Genomic DNA, 17,636 nt, shown 5'->3' with positions numbered 1-17,636 from the left:
TAATCTTCCTTTTTTAAAACTGTTATTCTATTACACTTGTCCCAACTTTCCCCCCTATGCCCTCCTCCGCCCATCCCACCTCCTGCTCCCACAGTCCATTCCCACACTGCTGTCCATGTCTGTGGGCCATTCATACTGTTCTCTGACTAGTCCCTTCCCCTTCTTTCCATCCTTGTCCCCTCCCTCCCTCCCCTCCGGTAGCTGTCAGTCTGTTCCATGTCTCTGTGCCTGTGATTTTATTTTATTCATTAGTTTATTTTGTTCATTAGTTTCCTCTTATAGGTGAGATCATATGGTATTTGTCTTTCACCACCTGGCTTATTTCACTTAGCATCCACACTGTCGCAAAAGGTAGGAGCTCATTCTTTAACTCTGCTGTGTAGTATTCCATTGTGTAAATTTTCAAAAATGGAAAAGGGCACACATTCTTACATATTGTTAACATTCTTTTCTTAAGCTGTATGTTGGCACATGGCTATTCACTTTATTCATTTTCAAAAATTTCACATATATGTACAACTCTTTATGTGTGATACTTTAAAATTTAAAAATTAAACTTCAAATATTAAAAAACCTTAGGATAGAGTTTTGAGGGTAACAGAGAAAATGACTGACATTAATATCTATTGTTTCAAAAAAGCAAACTATGAAAAAGTTCAATTTTATATTGCACCTTGTAATACCGATAGAAATGTATGTTTTGTTTTTTATTTTGAAAACCCCATAATCTTTGTCTAGTTAATTAGAATAGTGAGGGCTGCATCTGCAGACAAACAACTGAAATCTTTGCTGTGAGTCCCTCTTCTCTGAAAGCCACCAGCCATCCTCCTGGGGGCAGCCACAGGTTTGTTGCCCATGAGCTTTGGTTAGTTGCTGTCTGGAGGCACAAAATTAGCGGACACCTGAACCTGACTCTCAAGTTCTTAACAGGCTAACAGAAAATGAAATAAAAGGTGCTGTTTGTTGCCTCGACTCCTGTGGCTCAGTTGGTTGGAGCATCGTCCTGTACCAAAGGGTTGTGGGTCCGAACCCCAGTCCATCAGGGAGGCAACCAACTGATGTTTCTTTCTCTCCCTTCCCCTCTCTCTAAAAGCAATGAAAAAAAAAATGTCCTTGGGTGAGGATAAAAAGCAAGTGCTGTTTATCAATAAAAGAAGAAAAGACTTCATCTGTGAATAAAAACATATCACAGAAGTGAGATACTTAATATGACCCTTAAAAAGGATGGTTTAAAATGTGGATAATGCTGGTTCCCTAAAGTTCTCTTAAGGGCCGTCAGGAAGAAAAAAATTAGTGTTCGCACATTTAGCGTGCACTCTTAAAACTTCAAGCACACTGAAGTTGATTTCAAAGATAATAAAAAAATGGTACAACCATGGCATGTTTAATAGGAAGAATAAATCATATATCTATGCACCTATTTTTCTACCCGTTTCTGAAGCGATCCTCCCTTTGTATTTTGCATGACCTAGAAAAACCATTTCCTGGCATATATTATTTAATAAGACATTTACTGAATCTTAGTTAAAAAGAAATATAAAAAAAGAACACCTCATCTTTCCTCCCAATAGAGATTTCATAGGCTTTTTGCAGCTCCTTCAAGCTGTTGATCTGGTTGCACAGTTGTTTTAAATGTGCTGCATGTCTTTCTTTCTCTTTTTTCATTTCCATACGATGCCAGTCAATAAAATTTAATCTCCATTTTGTTAGTTCAGATATGATGTTTGTCTGAAAAGTAAAGATACTAATAACTAAGCAGTTTGTTCCTTAATAGTGAGTCTTAAAATTACACTAAAATTTCAAAAACAGTTTTTAAAAAATCAGAACAAGCAATTAAGATGAGAGCTACTTTTTAAAAAATAAAATCACTAATGAAAATGTTTACAAGTTCAACAGTTACAGCTCCTCTTAGTTCACGTTCACCATACTACGGTTATGAAATTTTTCCTATTTAAATAGGAAATTTTTCCTATTTCCTATTTCCTATTTTCCTATTTTCCTACTTTGTATGAAATCTCGTAATTTAAAAAAAATCCAGGTCTCAGTCCCTAATAAACAGGCCCTTTGTTTATTCAAGGACGTAAATGTCCATATTAAGATGGATCAAGAAAAAAGGAATGCAGGGACTATGCCCTACACTGAGCCATAGGACTGGGGAGTTATTTAGGTAGGGAAGGAGGGCAGTGGGAACCACGGGACTGATGCTTTCTTCCCCCAAATCATTTCTCACAATGGCCACTTTAACAAACTGCTAAGTCTCATCCATTTTCACCCTACTGACTGGCCTAAGTAAAAAGATCGAGTAAACATGTTATCTGAATACAGAACAATTTAATTGGTTGGTGGTACCCAACTGCAGTTGACTGACACCAGGGTTGGAAGTATGAAACCTCTTCCCTTGGGGAAAATGGCAGAAACAATACGAAAAGATTTTATCTGGAATTTATAGTTCAAATAACTAAGAAATATAGATGCCACAGAACTATCATGACCATTATTTATCCACTCATATGAATACTCAGCTTTGTTTTCTCAAACTGCTTCAGAAAAATGATTATTTTCTTAATTATATTTAAATAGCAAAAAAGCCCCTGCCATTTCTATAATACTTTGTTTTACTTAAAGGCCACTAACATCACCAAAATAAGAATCAATTTGTATAGATATATCAGTTATATATTGTGGTGCTATGAGAGTGGCTATACAGTGAATATATGTTGCTAAAATTGGATTTTGTTTCATATAAAAGGAGACATTTCCATAAGTCGTAGCTACAATATAGTAAAGGTGCAATGAGTGCCTCAGTCGCACACAGGCTGAGTCTTTCAAAACCTCTGAGTAATTCAGTAGAATGTTCAAAGCTGTTCCAGCAACTATTTAAAACTATGCTATTCAAAGTACGTTCTCTGAACCAGCAGCATCCCCTGAGAGCTTATTAGAAATGCATCTCAGGCCCTCGCCAAGGCCAAAGGCTGCAGCTCAGCAGCACTCCCAGGTGGTTATACGGACATTAAAGACTGAGCGGCTCAGATTTAAGACACTGCCTTGATCTTATAGAACTAATGATAAAAAAAAAAAAAAAAAAAACCTTTTAATTCAAAGAAAAGAAAAACAGTGGGATCAAGAGCAAAACTGTTATACTAATTCAACAACAATACCTTAAGGCCTGAACTCCAAAGATCCAGTACATTTTCCACCTTCTGAAGGTTTTCATCAGAAACCAGACGGTCACCCAGAAATAGTTCATGAACACCTGCAGGACTAGGATTAGACCCTGCTGAGGAAGAGTCGCCTAAAAGATTCGAACTGAAAAAATCTGTGACTGGGTGAGAAGACTTCCTTGGTGATGACACTGGTGATGACCCTAGAATTTTAAAAAAAGTTGTAGTGGTCAAGGCAAATTCAAAGCAACCCAAATTGGTCAGGACTTATATTGCAAGACTAGAAGATGTTGGTTACAACAGAGGCTGAGAAAAATGCAGAGAAACAACATTTCAGAATAATCTGGCTATTTAGAAAGTTTTTTTTTTTTTAATTTTTTATTTCATTTTAGAGAGAGGGGGAGGGAGAGAGAAAGAGAGAGATAGAAACATCGATTGGCTGCCGTCTGCAAGGGCCCCAACAAGGGCAGGACACAGAGCCCACAACCCAGGCATGTACCCTGACTGGGAATTGAACCAGCAACTTTTAGATTTGCAAAAGGAGGCCTAACCAACTGAGCGATGCTGGCCAGGGCTAATCTGGCTATTTTTGAACACTCTTTCAACGCTTTTGCCCATTTCATGATGGGTGATTTATGAGAGCACCTGTCCACACCACACTAGGTGTTCAGTAGTTTTTGACCAAAATGGCATGACCCTGTGCCCCACACTCCCTATTTACCCAATCCTGCCCTGAGCAATTTTTTGTTTCCCCAAATGAAAAAAAGTCCTCAAAGGGAAACATTTTGCTGATGTGGATAAGGTGAAAAAAAACCCCCCACAAATGAGAGAAGCACTAAAAGGCATCAAAATTGATGAATTCAATAAGTATTTGGAACAGTTGAAAAAATGTCTCAATAGGTGTATTGCATCAAATGGAGAGTACCTTAAAGGTGACTGAAGTTTAAACATGTAAGAATAAATACACAATACAGTATTTTATAAGTAAATTCTGGGTTTTTCGGGGGTCTCCCCTCATATATCTTCTTCCAGCCTGACCTGACTCCATTATCATCTGTGTAATCATATCAACATGTTCCAAGTGCTTTGTATGTTTCTGTAATAAAAATGTTATAAGGATTAGCTCTTATAATACATGCTATCCTAAGAGAAGGGTATTATTATCTCCATTTTACTGATGAGGAAACTGAGGTTCAGAAAGGGTTAAATAATTGACCAAGGTCAGAGTGGTTGTACGTAGGCCATTATTACTTTATGTCAAACACTGGGGTGGGTTTTAACACTACTGAATTCAATCCTATGAGCAGAAAAGACAACAGTAATGTACTTCATCAGATACTCAACTGTAAGACACCCTTTTTGCCTCTGACACATAGATGAAAAATATAATATTTATATACTTATATAAAATACACACACACACTTCCATTCCCTGCCCATATACATGGGGGATGGGAATAAGGGTGAGAGCTAGAGTGAGAAAGAGAACTGGCATCTGTCTTTAAAAAGTACAGAATAGAAAAGTTACTGTTTTATCACACATGTATGTTGGAATTCGAGATGATTCATCATCATTTCTCACATATCACAGTTTTGTTATGAGGTTCCTACAACTAAAACTGAAGGTTTTTTCTCTCATCCTTACAAAACAACTCAAACAAAGATAAATCTACTACACAACTTGTTACTTCAAAGAAAATCTTTCAGGACTTTTTAAAAAAATGATTAGGAAAATCATTACCTAATATATATGTTTTGCATAAAAAATACATCAACAGATGTTTCAAGCTAGTTAAACGAAGGACCACTACCTAGGCACTTCCAGTCAGGATGGCTACAGAGGTGAACACAGCTTGCCTTGTTTAACCACATCAAAATTACAACTAAAATACAGAACATCAGAACCATCAGAAATCAAGTTGAATGGAAGTCTGACCACTACAGGATTAAATAACCACATCCATTCAGACTGGTAGGAGGGGTGGAGATGTGGAGCAGGCTGGTTCCACAACCATGTGTGGTTGATAAAAATTTAGGAGGGATACCTTAGGACCAAGGAGTCCCAACTCCATACCAGGGACCCCAGCCCACAGTTCCAGTGCCAGGAAGAAAAGTCCCCACAACTTCTGTCTGCAAAAACCAGGGCAGATTGAGTCAGTGGAAGAAACTTCTAGAGCCCCAAGCAGCTCCTCTTAAAGAACCCACACAGGAACTTACTCAGACTCACTCCCTCTGAGCTCCAGCACTGGGGTAGCAGCTTGAAAGGCACCAGTGGCATGTGAGAGGAACTGAAGTGTCTGGCATCAAGGTGAGAACTGGGGGACAGTTTTTTCCCCAGACATAAGGGAGGGCAGAGGCCATTGTCCCTGTTCTGAGCTCTCCCCACACAGAGCTGCAGAGCTGGCAGGCAGGTGACATATCTGAGACTCCACCAAGCTGGCTGACACTGTTTGCCCCTCTCTGGGAACCTCTTGAGACCCTGTCCCACCCAACTTACAGGCCCATCCAAACTGGTAATCATGACTTTTCCACATGAATGGTTGGTCTTGGATCAAGCTTCAAAACTTCCTAAATCCTATAAAACAAGCAACAGCAGGCCTCAGTATGCTCCCAGTCCCTGTACCTCTTGCTAAGTGGCCCCAGGCCTGGCTGTAGCAGCAGCCAGCTGAGATTCACAACTTGGCTTTGCCTAGAAATCTCCAAGACCAGCACAAGTAGCAGCCATCGCAGATTGCTTTATAGTGACCTTGGCCTGTACCACCCAGGAAACCCTATAGACTTTTCAACCATTGGACACCTGCCTACCATGTCAGAGCACCACCACTCTGCCTCTGCACAGCTGATCCTCCACAAAGGGCAGAGGTTGGTGGTCAGTGGTCACAGCCAGTCCTTGCAGTTGACTGGCCTGGGTAAATCCCTCCCATCAACCTACCAACAGCAATCACGGCTCAACTAAAGAGAAGGGTGTACTCAGCCCGGATGAAGGGCACACCTCAAATACACAGCTGGGGTGATAGGGGAGGCCGTGCCACTGGGCCCTACAGGACACCTACTACATTAGGCCACACTACCAAGACACGGAGTCCTAACAGCTCTACCTAATACACAGAAACAAAAACAGGGAGGCTGCCAAAATGAGGAGATGAAGAAACATGGCCCAAATGAAAGAACAGATCAAAACTCCACAAAAAGAACTAAAAGAAATGGAGATAAGCAATCTATCAGATGCAGAGTTCAAAGCACTGGTTATAAGGATGCTTAAGGAACTTAGGACCTCAACAAGATAAAAAAGATCCAGTCAGAAATGAAGGATACACTACTTGAAATAAAGAACAATTTACAGGCAAACAACAGTAGAGTGGATGAAGATGAAAATTAAATCAACGATTTGGAATATAAAGAAGCAAAAAAGAACCAATCAGAACAAGAAGAAAAAAGAATGCAAAAAAAAAAAAAATGAGGATAGTGTAAGCAGCCTCTGGGAAAACTTCAAGCATTCCACTATTTGTATCATAGGGGTGCCAGTAGGAGAAGAGAAGAGCAAGAAACTGGAAATCTATTGGAAAAAATAATGGAAGAAAACTGCCTTAATTTGGTGAAAGAAATAGACATGCAAGTCCAGGAAGCACAGAGAGTCCCAAACAAGATGAATGCAAAGAGGCCCACTGCAAGACACATCATAGATGAAATTCCAAAGGTTAAAGATAAAGAGAACATCTTAAAAGCAGCAAGAGGAAAAAAGTTAGTTACCTACAGGGGAGTTCTCATAAGACTGTTGGCTAATTTCTCAAAAGAAACTTTGCAGGCTTGAAGCCATTGGCAAGAAAATCTCAAAGTCATGAAAAGCAGAGACCTACAGCCAAGACTGCTGTACCCAGCAAAGATATCATTTAGAATGAAGGGCAGATAAAGAGCTTCCCAGACAATAAAAAAACTAAAGGAGTTCATCTTCACCAAACCATTATTATATGAAATGTTAAACGGGTTTATTTAAGAAAAATAAGTTCAAAACTATGAACAAGAAAATGGCAAAAAATACAAATCTATTAACAATTGAATCTAAAAAACAAACTAAGCAAACAAGAAGAACAGAGACAGCATCATGGATAGATACAGCGAGTGTTTTGATGGTTGCCATATGGGAGGGGAGTGTGGGTGAATGGGTGGAAAGGGGATTAAGTAAAATTGGTAGTTACTGAATAGCCAGGGGGGTGTAAAGTACAGTAAAGGAAATGGAGTAGCCAAAGAACTTATATGCATGGCTCACGGACATGAACGATGGTGTGGGGACTGCCTGAGGGATTGGGGGGTCCTGGGTAGAGGGGGGCAAAAGGAAAAATTGGGACAACTATAATAGCAAAGTCAATAAAATATAATTTAAAAACAAATAAAATGAATAAAAGAAACACTACCTATATATTCTGAAGGTGGTTTAGGAACTCAATAAGATGGAATGACAAAGTACATGAATTGTCTCTTCTAGTAGATTTTACCAACTAGATTTGCATTCATGGGAAAAGCAATAGGCTCTGCTTTTTTTAATTCTTTCTTTCTTTTTAAACCCTTACCTGAGGATATGTGTTTTAGAGAGGAAAGCAGAAAGTGGGGGAGGAGGGGCTGGGGTCAGAGGGAGAGAGGGAGGGACAGAGAAAGAGAGAGAAGGAGAGGGAGGGAGAAATATTGATGTGCTGGAGAAACATCGATATGTTGTCTCCCAGATGTGCCCCGACCAGGGATGGAACTCACAATCTAGGTTATGTACCCCGACTGGGGATTGAACAGCAACATTTTGGTGTGTGGGATGCTGCTCCACCCACAGAGCCTACTTGGCCCCAGGCTTTTATTTATTTATTTATTTTTAAATATTCACCTTAAAAAAAATAGAAGCATGTAACTTAAGAACTTGGGCTCTTTCAGAAAGCAGCCTGAGGTGACCTCTGACCTCTGAACTATTAGCGAAAATAGTTTGCTAATCACTTAACCTAGAAAATCCTACAAAGTCACGCAAACCAAGACATTCAAATCTTTGAGTTCACTTTAAGAACACTTGTGAAACTGCCCAGGCCATCAATGGTATGCATATCCGAAAAGTCACCAAGCATCTGAAGAATGTCACTTTCCAGAAGCAATGTGTGGCATTCTGTTGATACAATGGTAGAGTTGGTAGGGGTGCCCAGGCCAAATAGTGGGGATGGACACAGGGTCAGTGGATCAAAGAGTACTAAATTTTTGCTGCACATACTTACAAATGCAGAGAGTAATGCTGACCTTAAGGGTTTAGACGTAGATTCTCTGGTCATTGAGCACATTCAGGTGAACAAAGCTCCCAAGATGGGGCACAGAACTGAGAGCTCCCGGGCAGATTAGCCCACACATGAGCTCTCCCCACCACACTGAGATGACCCTCCCTCACTGAAAGCGGACGTTGCACAGAAAAACTTAGAAGGCCCCTCAGAGATTACATTGCCCAAGCCCTCTATTTACAAGTGAAGAAATTAAAGGATAGAGGCATTTTTTATATAGTGGCTTAAATGACCCCTAAGTTAAATAACATTGAATCACATAGTATGAAAAGTGTTCTATTTTTATTATATTAATTACTCTATGTCAAAGAAAGTTTCAAACTGGTGCTAGAAAGCTTTTAAAACCACTGTAACACTTGCTAATCTCTAAACAAAGAAAGAGCAGACTTCAGGTTGAACATACCACCAACTGTATTCAACAGAATTTTAATAACTTTGTTTCAGATTCACTTATTTTTACCATTGCTTTCTATTTATGACAAATGTATATTTGTTTAATGTTACCAATAATAATATATGTGAATTTTTCTTTTAAAATAAGTTTAAGGTAAAAATAAACATATCTGAAGAAAAGCACGTGAATGATAGAACAGGTGGTGTAAAGGTAGGATGAAAACCACGAAGCTGGTACACTTAATTGGGAAATGATGCATGGGTTTAGGAAAAAATTTAAATTGGTCAAACTATCTGGTATCCCATTGAACCTTTAAAAAGATTTGCCCTTAATCTAGCAGATTTAAGAAAGGATGTCACACACTATAATACATAAACCTGTCTTAACTGTATTATTTTGAATCTTGTGAAATTATTTTAATATTACCCAATAAAGGAGCAACAATAGCATTTTAAAATCCTGCCAATAAGTAGTATGCTAAAATTATTCCTCTTACTACATAGATGATATTCATCAAACCACAAAGTGTTGATATTAATAAAAAAATGAGCTAAGGGAAACTCGTACCTTCTGTCTTTGGATGACATACAATATTTACATCACATCCTTTTCCTACTTCCATCCTTGCTTCTCTCTCTGCAGGGCTATTTCCTACTGAAAAGAAAAAGGTGTTTTTAAAAACTTAAACCAAAGCACTCTTAAATAAAATGCCTGATCACATACACCTAATTTAAGAAGGCGAGGTACATTAAGTAAAATTTTAGAACAAGGAATATACAACATGCTGGGGTCACAGAAACGTTATAACAAAGAACAAGGATAAAGAAAAGACTCTCCAACTAGAAGAGGTGTTGTTATGTCATTAATAAGCTCAATTTCACCCACCAAATATGGTGAAAGAGAATGCAGTCTACTATGGCAGTCAAGTCACACTAAGAGAACCAGTGGGTGAATGACATTAGAACTTAGAGAAGACTATGCTACCTAACAACACTGATATTTCCAGGGGCCTGCTGCCTTTCATTAGCTGCAATCAAACTAAAGTGATACTGCTTCCCCTCAAAACAGGGGCTTCCTTACTTCCATCTCAGGAACCTTTAGTCAATACATGGTGAAAAGGAAACCAGGAAAAACCTCACAAGAATGACTTTGCCAACTGACACACCTCGCTTACACCAAGCAGTGGCAGTACTATGAGTAAAGAGAATGGGATGGTAAATTTGCACAGTCCATTCTAACCAAGTCTATGTGTGAAGCAGGATCATCTAAATTCACTGAAGGTTGTGTGCTCAGGTCCCCAGTCCTTTTTGATAAAGGCAAAGCATAAAGGAATACTATCTTCATGCTAGAAAGAGCAGGGTCTTAAATCCCAAATGGTACCTGGAAAGGTTGCAGAGCTGGAGCAAGGGAAGGTCTCCTGCATTCTGTCACTGGGAACAACAGTACAGTAGTACCGTAGCCAACGGAAAAGAAAGCAAGTGTTTGGCGACCGACTTGGGGGCAGAGGTTTAGAAGGTAACACGGTTGCCTACGTACATTTGTAAGAACGTACACAGAACTCTGGGTTTGCTCAGCACAGACTCCATCTTGAGGTGCCATTGTAATCAAAACATTGTCAAGATCACTGATATTGAATGAATAAATCTAAGGGTCATATCTCTTCAAGATCAATACAATTTGGGTAGAAAATATTCAGTATTAGAGTGTTTCAGTGGTAGAGTAAATATATTTAGTTTACAATTGTGGTCTGTTTGTTGACTCAATGCAGTAGGCCAAAGATGGGGAAGCAAGGAAAACTCCACGTTTATAGAGGGAGAAGGACCACAGACACCAGGGCTGAGACTTACCAGAAACCCAGGAGCCTGTTGACACAGCTGTGCCATCTGCCTTCAAGGAGGGAACCATAGAGTTATACCTATTGTTGTTTAACTGCCCGTTATCAGGGCTGTTTTACGAGGGCTTTCTGTACCCATATTCAGAGCAAGGTGTTTGGGATCCTGTACTTTACTGAATAAGGAACACATAAGTAAAAGGAGTGTCACCCTCCTCTTTCAACCTTTTACTCATCTACCAACACACATCCTGGTTTGCATTAGCTCTCAACTCTGTCACTGACATAGTCCCAAGATGGGTTCACGTTTGTGATGATAATCCAAACAGTCCTTTGTGCTCACACAAAGACCGCTGACAAAGCTCCCACACATGGTTCATAAACTTAAGGGCTTCTGAGGGCCACCTATGGACCACCTTTAATTTGAGGGATTGGGCATTTATTTTCCAAGATAATAATGGCAAACCATTATTATCATTATATTATTGCAATGGCTATCATTGCAGCAAGTACTGAGACACAACATACTCCATTAGGAGACATGCAATGTTGCTTTAACTTCATTACTTTTCATGAAAGTAATAGTCAAAAGCAGCTCATAAAAATCCAGCTGTCCTATAAGAGCCAAGAATAACATATTAAAATGTAAAATGTTTCCCCAAATAACAGTGACACACACTGTTGACTGAGAAGAATCACTGGAGAGGCATTCTTACAATCGTACATCAATAACATTAATAAGCTCAAACAACATCTGAAATTAGATATATTGAAAAATATACATCACCTTGATTATGAAGAATATCATCAATTATAGTAGGAAATCTAACATCTGTCACCACTTCTCCCTTAGAATGAGATGGCTGTGAAGCACGTGATTCAATATTTGGAGTCACTATAGCATAACGAAGCAGCTCTTCATACTCTTCCTATGAGAAACCAATAATAAATAATGTTTTATAGCACTGTTGCAATGGACACTCAGACAAAAGAACAACAAAGGTGGTACATATTTACTGTGTATAAAAGTGTATAGCTATTTTATTTTTAACATCATTTTTGGTATTTACATTTTGAAATGTTTTCAATAATGGAACATGGGTAGGCGTTCAACTGGAGTCAAGAACCAGTAGGGTCATACGTTGACCCTACTAAGGTTACTAAGAAACAGAATCTTAGTTGGGCTGACATTCTAAGCTGATAACCAACAACACAAAATGGTTTCTGGCACGTCTAGAACATCCTTCCCTGTCCCTCTATTAAATTCTACTCTAGAGATTTATTCTTTTGATGTAAAGCTTTGTTTCCTGACAACAACAACTTGACATCTTACAGGGTATTGACATTTTAGTAATAAAGTGTTCTAGACCCAACAATTACAATGTACAGGTTTTTCCCCACCGCCAACAAGCAATTCTTGGACATCAGTTGGGAGTCTTATAATTCAACTCAATCCCGACACTATCCACCAAGACAGCATCAGATCACACAGGTCAAGGGCTCAGTCCCACAGGACTACTCACCCCACCCCCGACTTCAGATCACCAGTGCTTTTAACACACCAACTGTGTATCGATGGTTCCAATGATGCCTTCCTCAGGTTCATCTAATTTCCTAGAGTGGCTCAGAGAACTCAAAACATTTTACTAGATTACCAGTATATTATAAAAGGATATAATGCAGGAACAGCCAGATAGAACTGAGGCATAGGGCAAGGTGTGGGGAAGGGGCATGGACCTTCCATGCCCTCTCCTAGCATGCCAGTCACCTAGCACCTCCACGTGCTCACAACCAAGAAGCTCCCTCAATTCTCTTTTTTGGGTTTCTATGGAGGCTCCATTTCGTAGGCATGATTGATTAAATCATGGCCATTGGTGACTGAACTCAATTTCCAGACCCCCTCTCTTCCCGGGAGGTTGGGGGTTAGGGGGAAGGACTGAAAGTTCCAACTGTCTAATCACATGGTTGGTTCCTCTGGCATCCAGCCCCACCTTGAGGTGAGGGTTTGAAAATCACCTGATAACAAAAGGCACCTTTGTCATTCTCATTCCTTAAGAAATTCCAGTGGTTTTAGGAACTCTGTGCCAGAAATCAGGATGAAGATCAAATCAAATATACATTTCTTATTATAAATCATAACATCACAAGTATACATGAGTTAATTGGTTCCTTCTTGAAAGAAGTTTGGACAAAGCAGAGACGAAGGGTACAGGAAAGCACTGTCACCTAAAAAGACAGCACTAAGTGGGAGAGCTACCATCCAAAGGGAAGGCAAGGATAAAACATCTGTCACAATTCACATGTTTTTACTTGTAAGTAACCACAGATATTTTAAAAATAGCTTTCCATTTTCTGAATCTGTAATTTCAATTAAAGGAACACATTTGTTTCATAAAATATTTTTCTAAAGCTTTTCTCATATTATACAGTGTCAATAAGAACTTACTCAACGTAACATAATGTCCAGCTTTTTTCCTCTTAAGTGATATAAATATAAAACTCAAGATATACCATGTCAGTATTCTCTCAAAATCTACTCCAGAAATCTGAATCCATATTTTTGATGATAAAACATTTAGAAATAAAACATTTCATGTAAAATCCACACCTTCTGTAGTCATTTATGTGTCACTGTCCAGACCCTGGGGAGCAGAACATGCTAAATGTTGTGGCGACTGGGACCTAGAGCAGAGCACTAAGGAAGCCCGGCGCCAGAACTCTGGATGGTGCGGTACTGTATTAATTGGCATTAAAGTGAAAGCAGCATTCACAAAAGATGGCTCCAGCTTTTCCTCCTTGTGTGGTCTGAAGCCTTTGTACAGAGTGAAAATAATTATTCTCTGAAAGGTCAAAATGATGTAAGGTATTTCCCAAAGCTCGTAAAGTAATCTCAAAGTTTGATATATATTATACATTATATACACATGATAATTATAAATGTAGGTGGCATGAATGAATGGAAAAGGTATCCCTGGTTTTCCCTCCTATCATTACTTGTTGAAAAGAAGCCAAGACACATTTAGACACGTCTGCCTACCTGAAGGTCTGAAGAGACTGAGCTGCCTCGGTTGGAGTCACTCTGCGTACCTGGAAGGGAGCACTTCTCCTCATCTGATGACATTCTGCACAAGTGCTATAAAACATAAGTAAACTTTAGTTTTTCCCCCTCAATATTTAAACTAAAATAAAATGTTTTATACAGAGAGGGAATCCACCCTAACCTATAGACAATAATTGTGACATGTTAAAATCATTCAGCATATTGAGTGACCATAGACAAAACCAGTGGGTAAGAAAAAATAGTTAAAGACTCAATTCCCAAGATTAGTGAGTGTACAAGGTAGCAAAGGAGATGAGACAAATGCGCGAAAGGTTAGAGAAAAGTGGAGGCTCCTCAGAGAAATCTGCAGTCCAGCCCATTGAGAATAAATAATAGACTGTGATCTATTCAACTATGCGCGACAACCCGAGTGCTGTGCGCTTTCTTTGAAGATACAGAGCCAAGGAGAATGAACGATCTGTGCTAATTCCCTTCTTGGGAAACTTATCTTTTGGGAGTAGTATTTTAAGAAAAGCAAACCTATACAAAACAACAGATTCTAATATACACACAGAAAAATTATTGACAGCCTTAACAACAACAACAAAAAAAGTACTTTAAGGAGCAAATAAATAAATTATTTAAAAGACAAGTAGTGAGTATTCAAACTGTCTGAGTACTAGTAACAGGTAAGACATTGGTGAGGAAGTAGGATGAAGAGTCCTCAAGGATTCTACAATCTATGGAGAGGGCCAGCAACCGATGAAAAAAGTGCTGTTAGGTCCTAAAACAACAGAGGTGGAAGGAAGGGAGGTAGGAGTAGCCACTGCTCCTGGGGTGAGATCATGAGGGTGTGAAGCAGTAGAAATGGACCCAGAGAGAATTTTAATACAGAAAGAACCCGGGTGTTGAGACCTGAAAGACAGATAAAAGAGATCAGGATACGCCAGGCAGTAGAGCAGCATAAGCAGAGACACAGAGGCATGGACATGTGTGCTAGGAACGTAAGTAGTTTATAAGGCAGAAGCAAAGGGTGCAAAGCAAGGCTTAGCTAAAGATGAAACAGGCACACATTAGGAACAGCCAGATTATGGAAAATCATGAGTATGTCATGTTAAAAAGTTTGCTCTTTATTTTAAAGAAGGTATTAAAATGTTTTCTATGAGTGATAACCAGATCATGCTTGTCTTTTAGAAAGCGCACTCTGCCAACTTTCAGGATGAATTGGAGAGTTGGGGTCCTGAAAAACGAGAGATCAATTGAGAGCTGAATGCAGGAGTCCAAGAAGCAAGCGTTCCCTCTGGCAGTAATCCAGGAGATAAATGAGGCCCTGAATGTAGGAGTCAGCAGTGGGAAGTGGATGGGGGTATGACTATGAGACAGCTGTGTTATGGCAATGAGAATGACAGATCATGATCAATAATTGGTTAAGGAATTAAAGGGGGGAATTGTTGACGGCTTCCAGATGTCTGGCTTGAGTAACTAGATGAATGATAGTGCCATTCACCAAGGTGAAAAATGCAGGATGAAGAACAGGTCGGGAGGAAGAACTGTGGGTTCAGTATCAGATGTTTTGGGTGTGAGGTACTTATGAGGCACTGAGGTGAAGCTGCAAGTATGCAGTCTGTGGCCCCACCCATTATGCTGTGCACCACTCCACAGACTGCCATCAACAATGGGTGCAATGTGAATGGTGCTTCTTGGAGTTAAGCAGTGGGGGAGCCCTGCACTGGAACTTTAGGTTGGAGATACAGTTTGAAGAATTGTCAGCCAATGGGAAATGCTGAAAAAAGAAGAGGGTAAGATTACCTATGAAAAGGAGTGTGAGAAAGAGCTCTTACTCTGAAGGCCATATACCCAAATTGTATGCAGTATTTTTTAGTATAAATGCACACATGTATTTTTCTAGGAGGAGGATCCCTAGCTTTCAATATGTGTTTAGAGGGAACTATACCCCTAATAGAGTTAAGGATCACCACCATAGTGAGAAGAGATTAAAGCCAGAAGCACTAACATTTAAAGGGGGAAGAGAATAGCCAGCAAAGAAGACTAAAAAGGAAGCAGACTGGTAGAACTTTCAGAAAGAAGGGCACCACAATAGCTTTGAGAAGGGAGAAGTGAGAATCACATGCCAAAGAAAGATGACACGTGGAGAGAGTCCCTTGAATTCAGCAATCAGGAAGTTGCTGTGATATTTGCTTGAACAATTTCAGTGGAAAGTAGAGCAGGTCTCAACCACAGTGGGCTAAAAAATAAGTGAGAGAGGAGTAAATTGAAGGAGAAAGTGCTATATAGAAGAAACATGGGTTGGGGCTAGATTGTGGAAAGGATACTTCAACTTTATTCAACGGGTATCACTGAGTATACACATGATAAGTAAACTAAATCTCAGCATGACTGTCTTTAGTTAAGCCAATTAGGGAGGATAAAATAAGCACATACATCTCAGCAAGGAATGGCTGCTTCTCAGGACTTCAAATCCACCACTGTGGTAAGTTGGTCCATTTGTTTTCATTCATTTCTTCCTTTAGGATGTGTCTGCTGACCAGTTAGGTATAGGAGTAGGGGTGGGGTGAGGCTGATTATTAAAACAAACAAACAACTGAAAAGTATGAGTGGACTTAAAAAGTTTTTAAATATAGATACTGCAGACACAAAACAACTATTACACTTTTGGAAAATACGGTCTAAATCTTCCAGCTGTCCTACTCTGATGCCAACAAGGTAAGACAATGTATTTGAAACTCCACAAAGTAGCATTTTCCTTAGTGCTTCTAGGGTCAAAAACAAAGGAGGAAACTGAAGCTTGCTTTACTATGTGGTGGATGTATTATCGGTTCACTAAATTTTCATTATTCTCTAACCCAAAACATCAGAAACCAGGAGATAAAAAGTTCTGAGTGTTTCTCTGTTGCCAGAAAAATTAAATTATATCTTGGTAACGACCTGGCTGATGGGGAAACAGGGTTCCGGGAATTCAAAAGTAACCCCTAAGAGGCAGAGATAGAGTGAATTAAGGTGCAAGCTGGCGGCAGGGTGACGTCCCTGCGCCCATTCATGGACCCTACCTGCAGACAAGAAAAGAGGGCGCAAGAGCCGTTTCCCACGCCAAGGACTAGAAGCAGAGGGCCAAAACAGTTGCGAGTAAGCAAAGGGGGTAGTTCTCTGGGATCACCTTCCTACCCACCCCTGTTTTAATCAAATCCTTACTTAAAAGCAATAAAGCGTTACACATGGTTATTCTTCCCCTTACGTTTTAAACGACCAAAGCCTTTGGTGACAGCAACTGCTATACTCCAGGCACTCCTTCCTCCTGTCTTCTCTTCTCGACGCTTCCGAGAGGAAAAGCTCTCGACCTTGCCGCCCCGCAGAACAGCAGGAAGGCCCGCGTCTGGGGGAAGATGCCCCCAGCCCCGTCCTGTATGAGCCTCGGGAGCGAAAATCCGGGCCAAGGAACTTTAAATCCCACTCCACTGCCTCCGCCAGGGGTGCAGGGTCGCCGGGGGCGCAGCTACCGACCGTTGCGGCTCTCCACGAACCCAGACTTCTCCGTCCGCGTCTCCTCGCCGCGTCACCGCTAAAACCACAGCCAGTACAGAGGCTTCCTTAGCAGCAAGCTGACAGTTTCAAACTGCAGAAAGGAATTAAGGACGGCCCTGAGCATTGGTCTCGAGCTTCAGCAACCTGCTGTGTGATTGGCCAGAGAGCCGAGGGCGGGGTTCTAGACCCCGGCGGGGAGAAACCGAAATTAGGTTACCAAGGAGAGCCCCGCCCCCTGCGCCCGCCGGTTCCTCAGGAGGCGGGGCTTAAGGAGCGTTGCCCAGCTTCTGGGAGAGCATGCTCAGTTCTGTTCTGCGGCTGCAGACTGGGAGGGGACTTCTGATAAGAAGGGGTTTGGTCCTGCTGA

General features: G+C 40.3%; 1 protein-coding gene across 4 annotated transcripts in view; it reads right to left on the bottom strand.

The window, feature by feature from the left end:
• POC5 (POC5 centriolar protein) overlaps positions 1 to 17,371 on the bottom strand; it is a 45,929-nt gene extending 28,558 nt beyond the window's left edge. For 2 of the 4 annotated variants that reach the window (XM_024563627.3, XM_045197900.2), the window contains exons 1-6: positions 16,983 to 17,371; positions 13,727 to 13,822; positions 11,477 to 11,618; positions 9,426 to 9,512; positions 3,159 to 3,364; positions 1,552 to 1,728 (exon numbers count right to left, since the gene is read on the bottom strand). In XM_024563627.3, the coding sequence (XP_024419395.1) occupies positions 1,552 to 1,728; positions 3,159 to 3,364; positions 9,426 to 9,512; positions 11,477 to 11,618; positions 13,727 to 13,810 (696 nt within the window). In that variant the 5' untranslated portion in view covers positions 13,811 to 13,822; positions 16,983 to 17,371. Of the gene's footprint in view, positions 1 to 1,551; positions 1,729 to 3,158; positions 3,365 to 9,425; positions 9,513 to 11,476; positions 11,619 to 13,726; positions 13,823 to 16,171; positions 16,308 to 16,982 lie in introns of all 4 variants that reach the window. The other 2 variants (XM_045197901.2, XM_045197902.2) reach the window with 2 other exon arrangements.
• Positions 17,372 to 17,636: the final 265 nt, after the last annotated feature.

This window comes from Desmodus rotundus, chromosome 1, assembly GCF_022682495.2.
Source record: "Desmodus rotundus isolate HL8 chromosome 1, HLdesRot8A.1, whole genome shotgun sequence".
Lineage (NCBI taxonomy): Eukaryota > Metazoa > Chordata > Mammalia > Chiroptera > Phyllostomidae > Desmodus > Desmodus rotundus.
The sequence above is the reverse complement of the archived record's forward strand: the minus strand, read 5'-3'. Positions and strand labels throughout refer to the sequence as shown.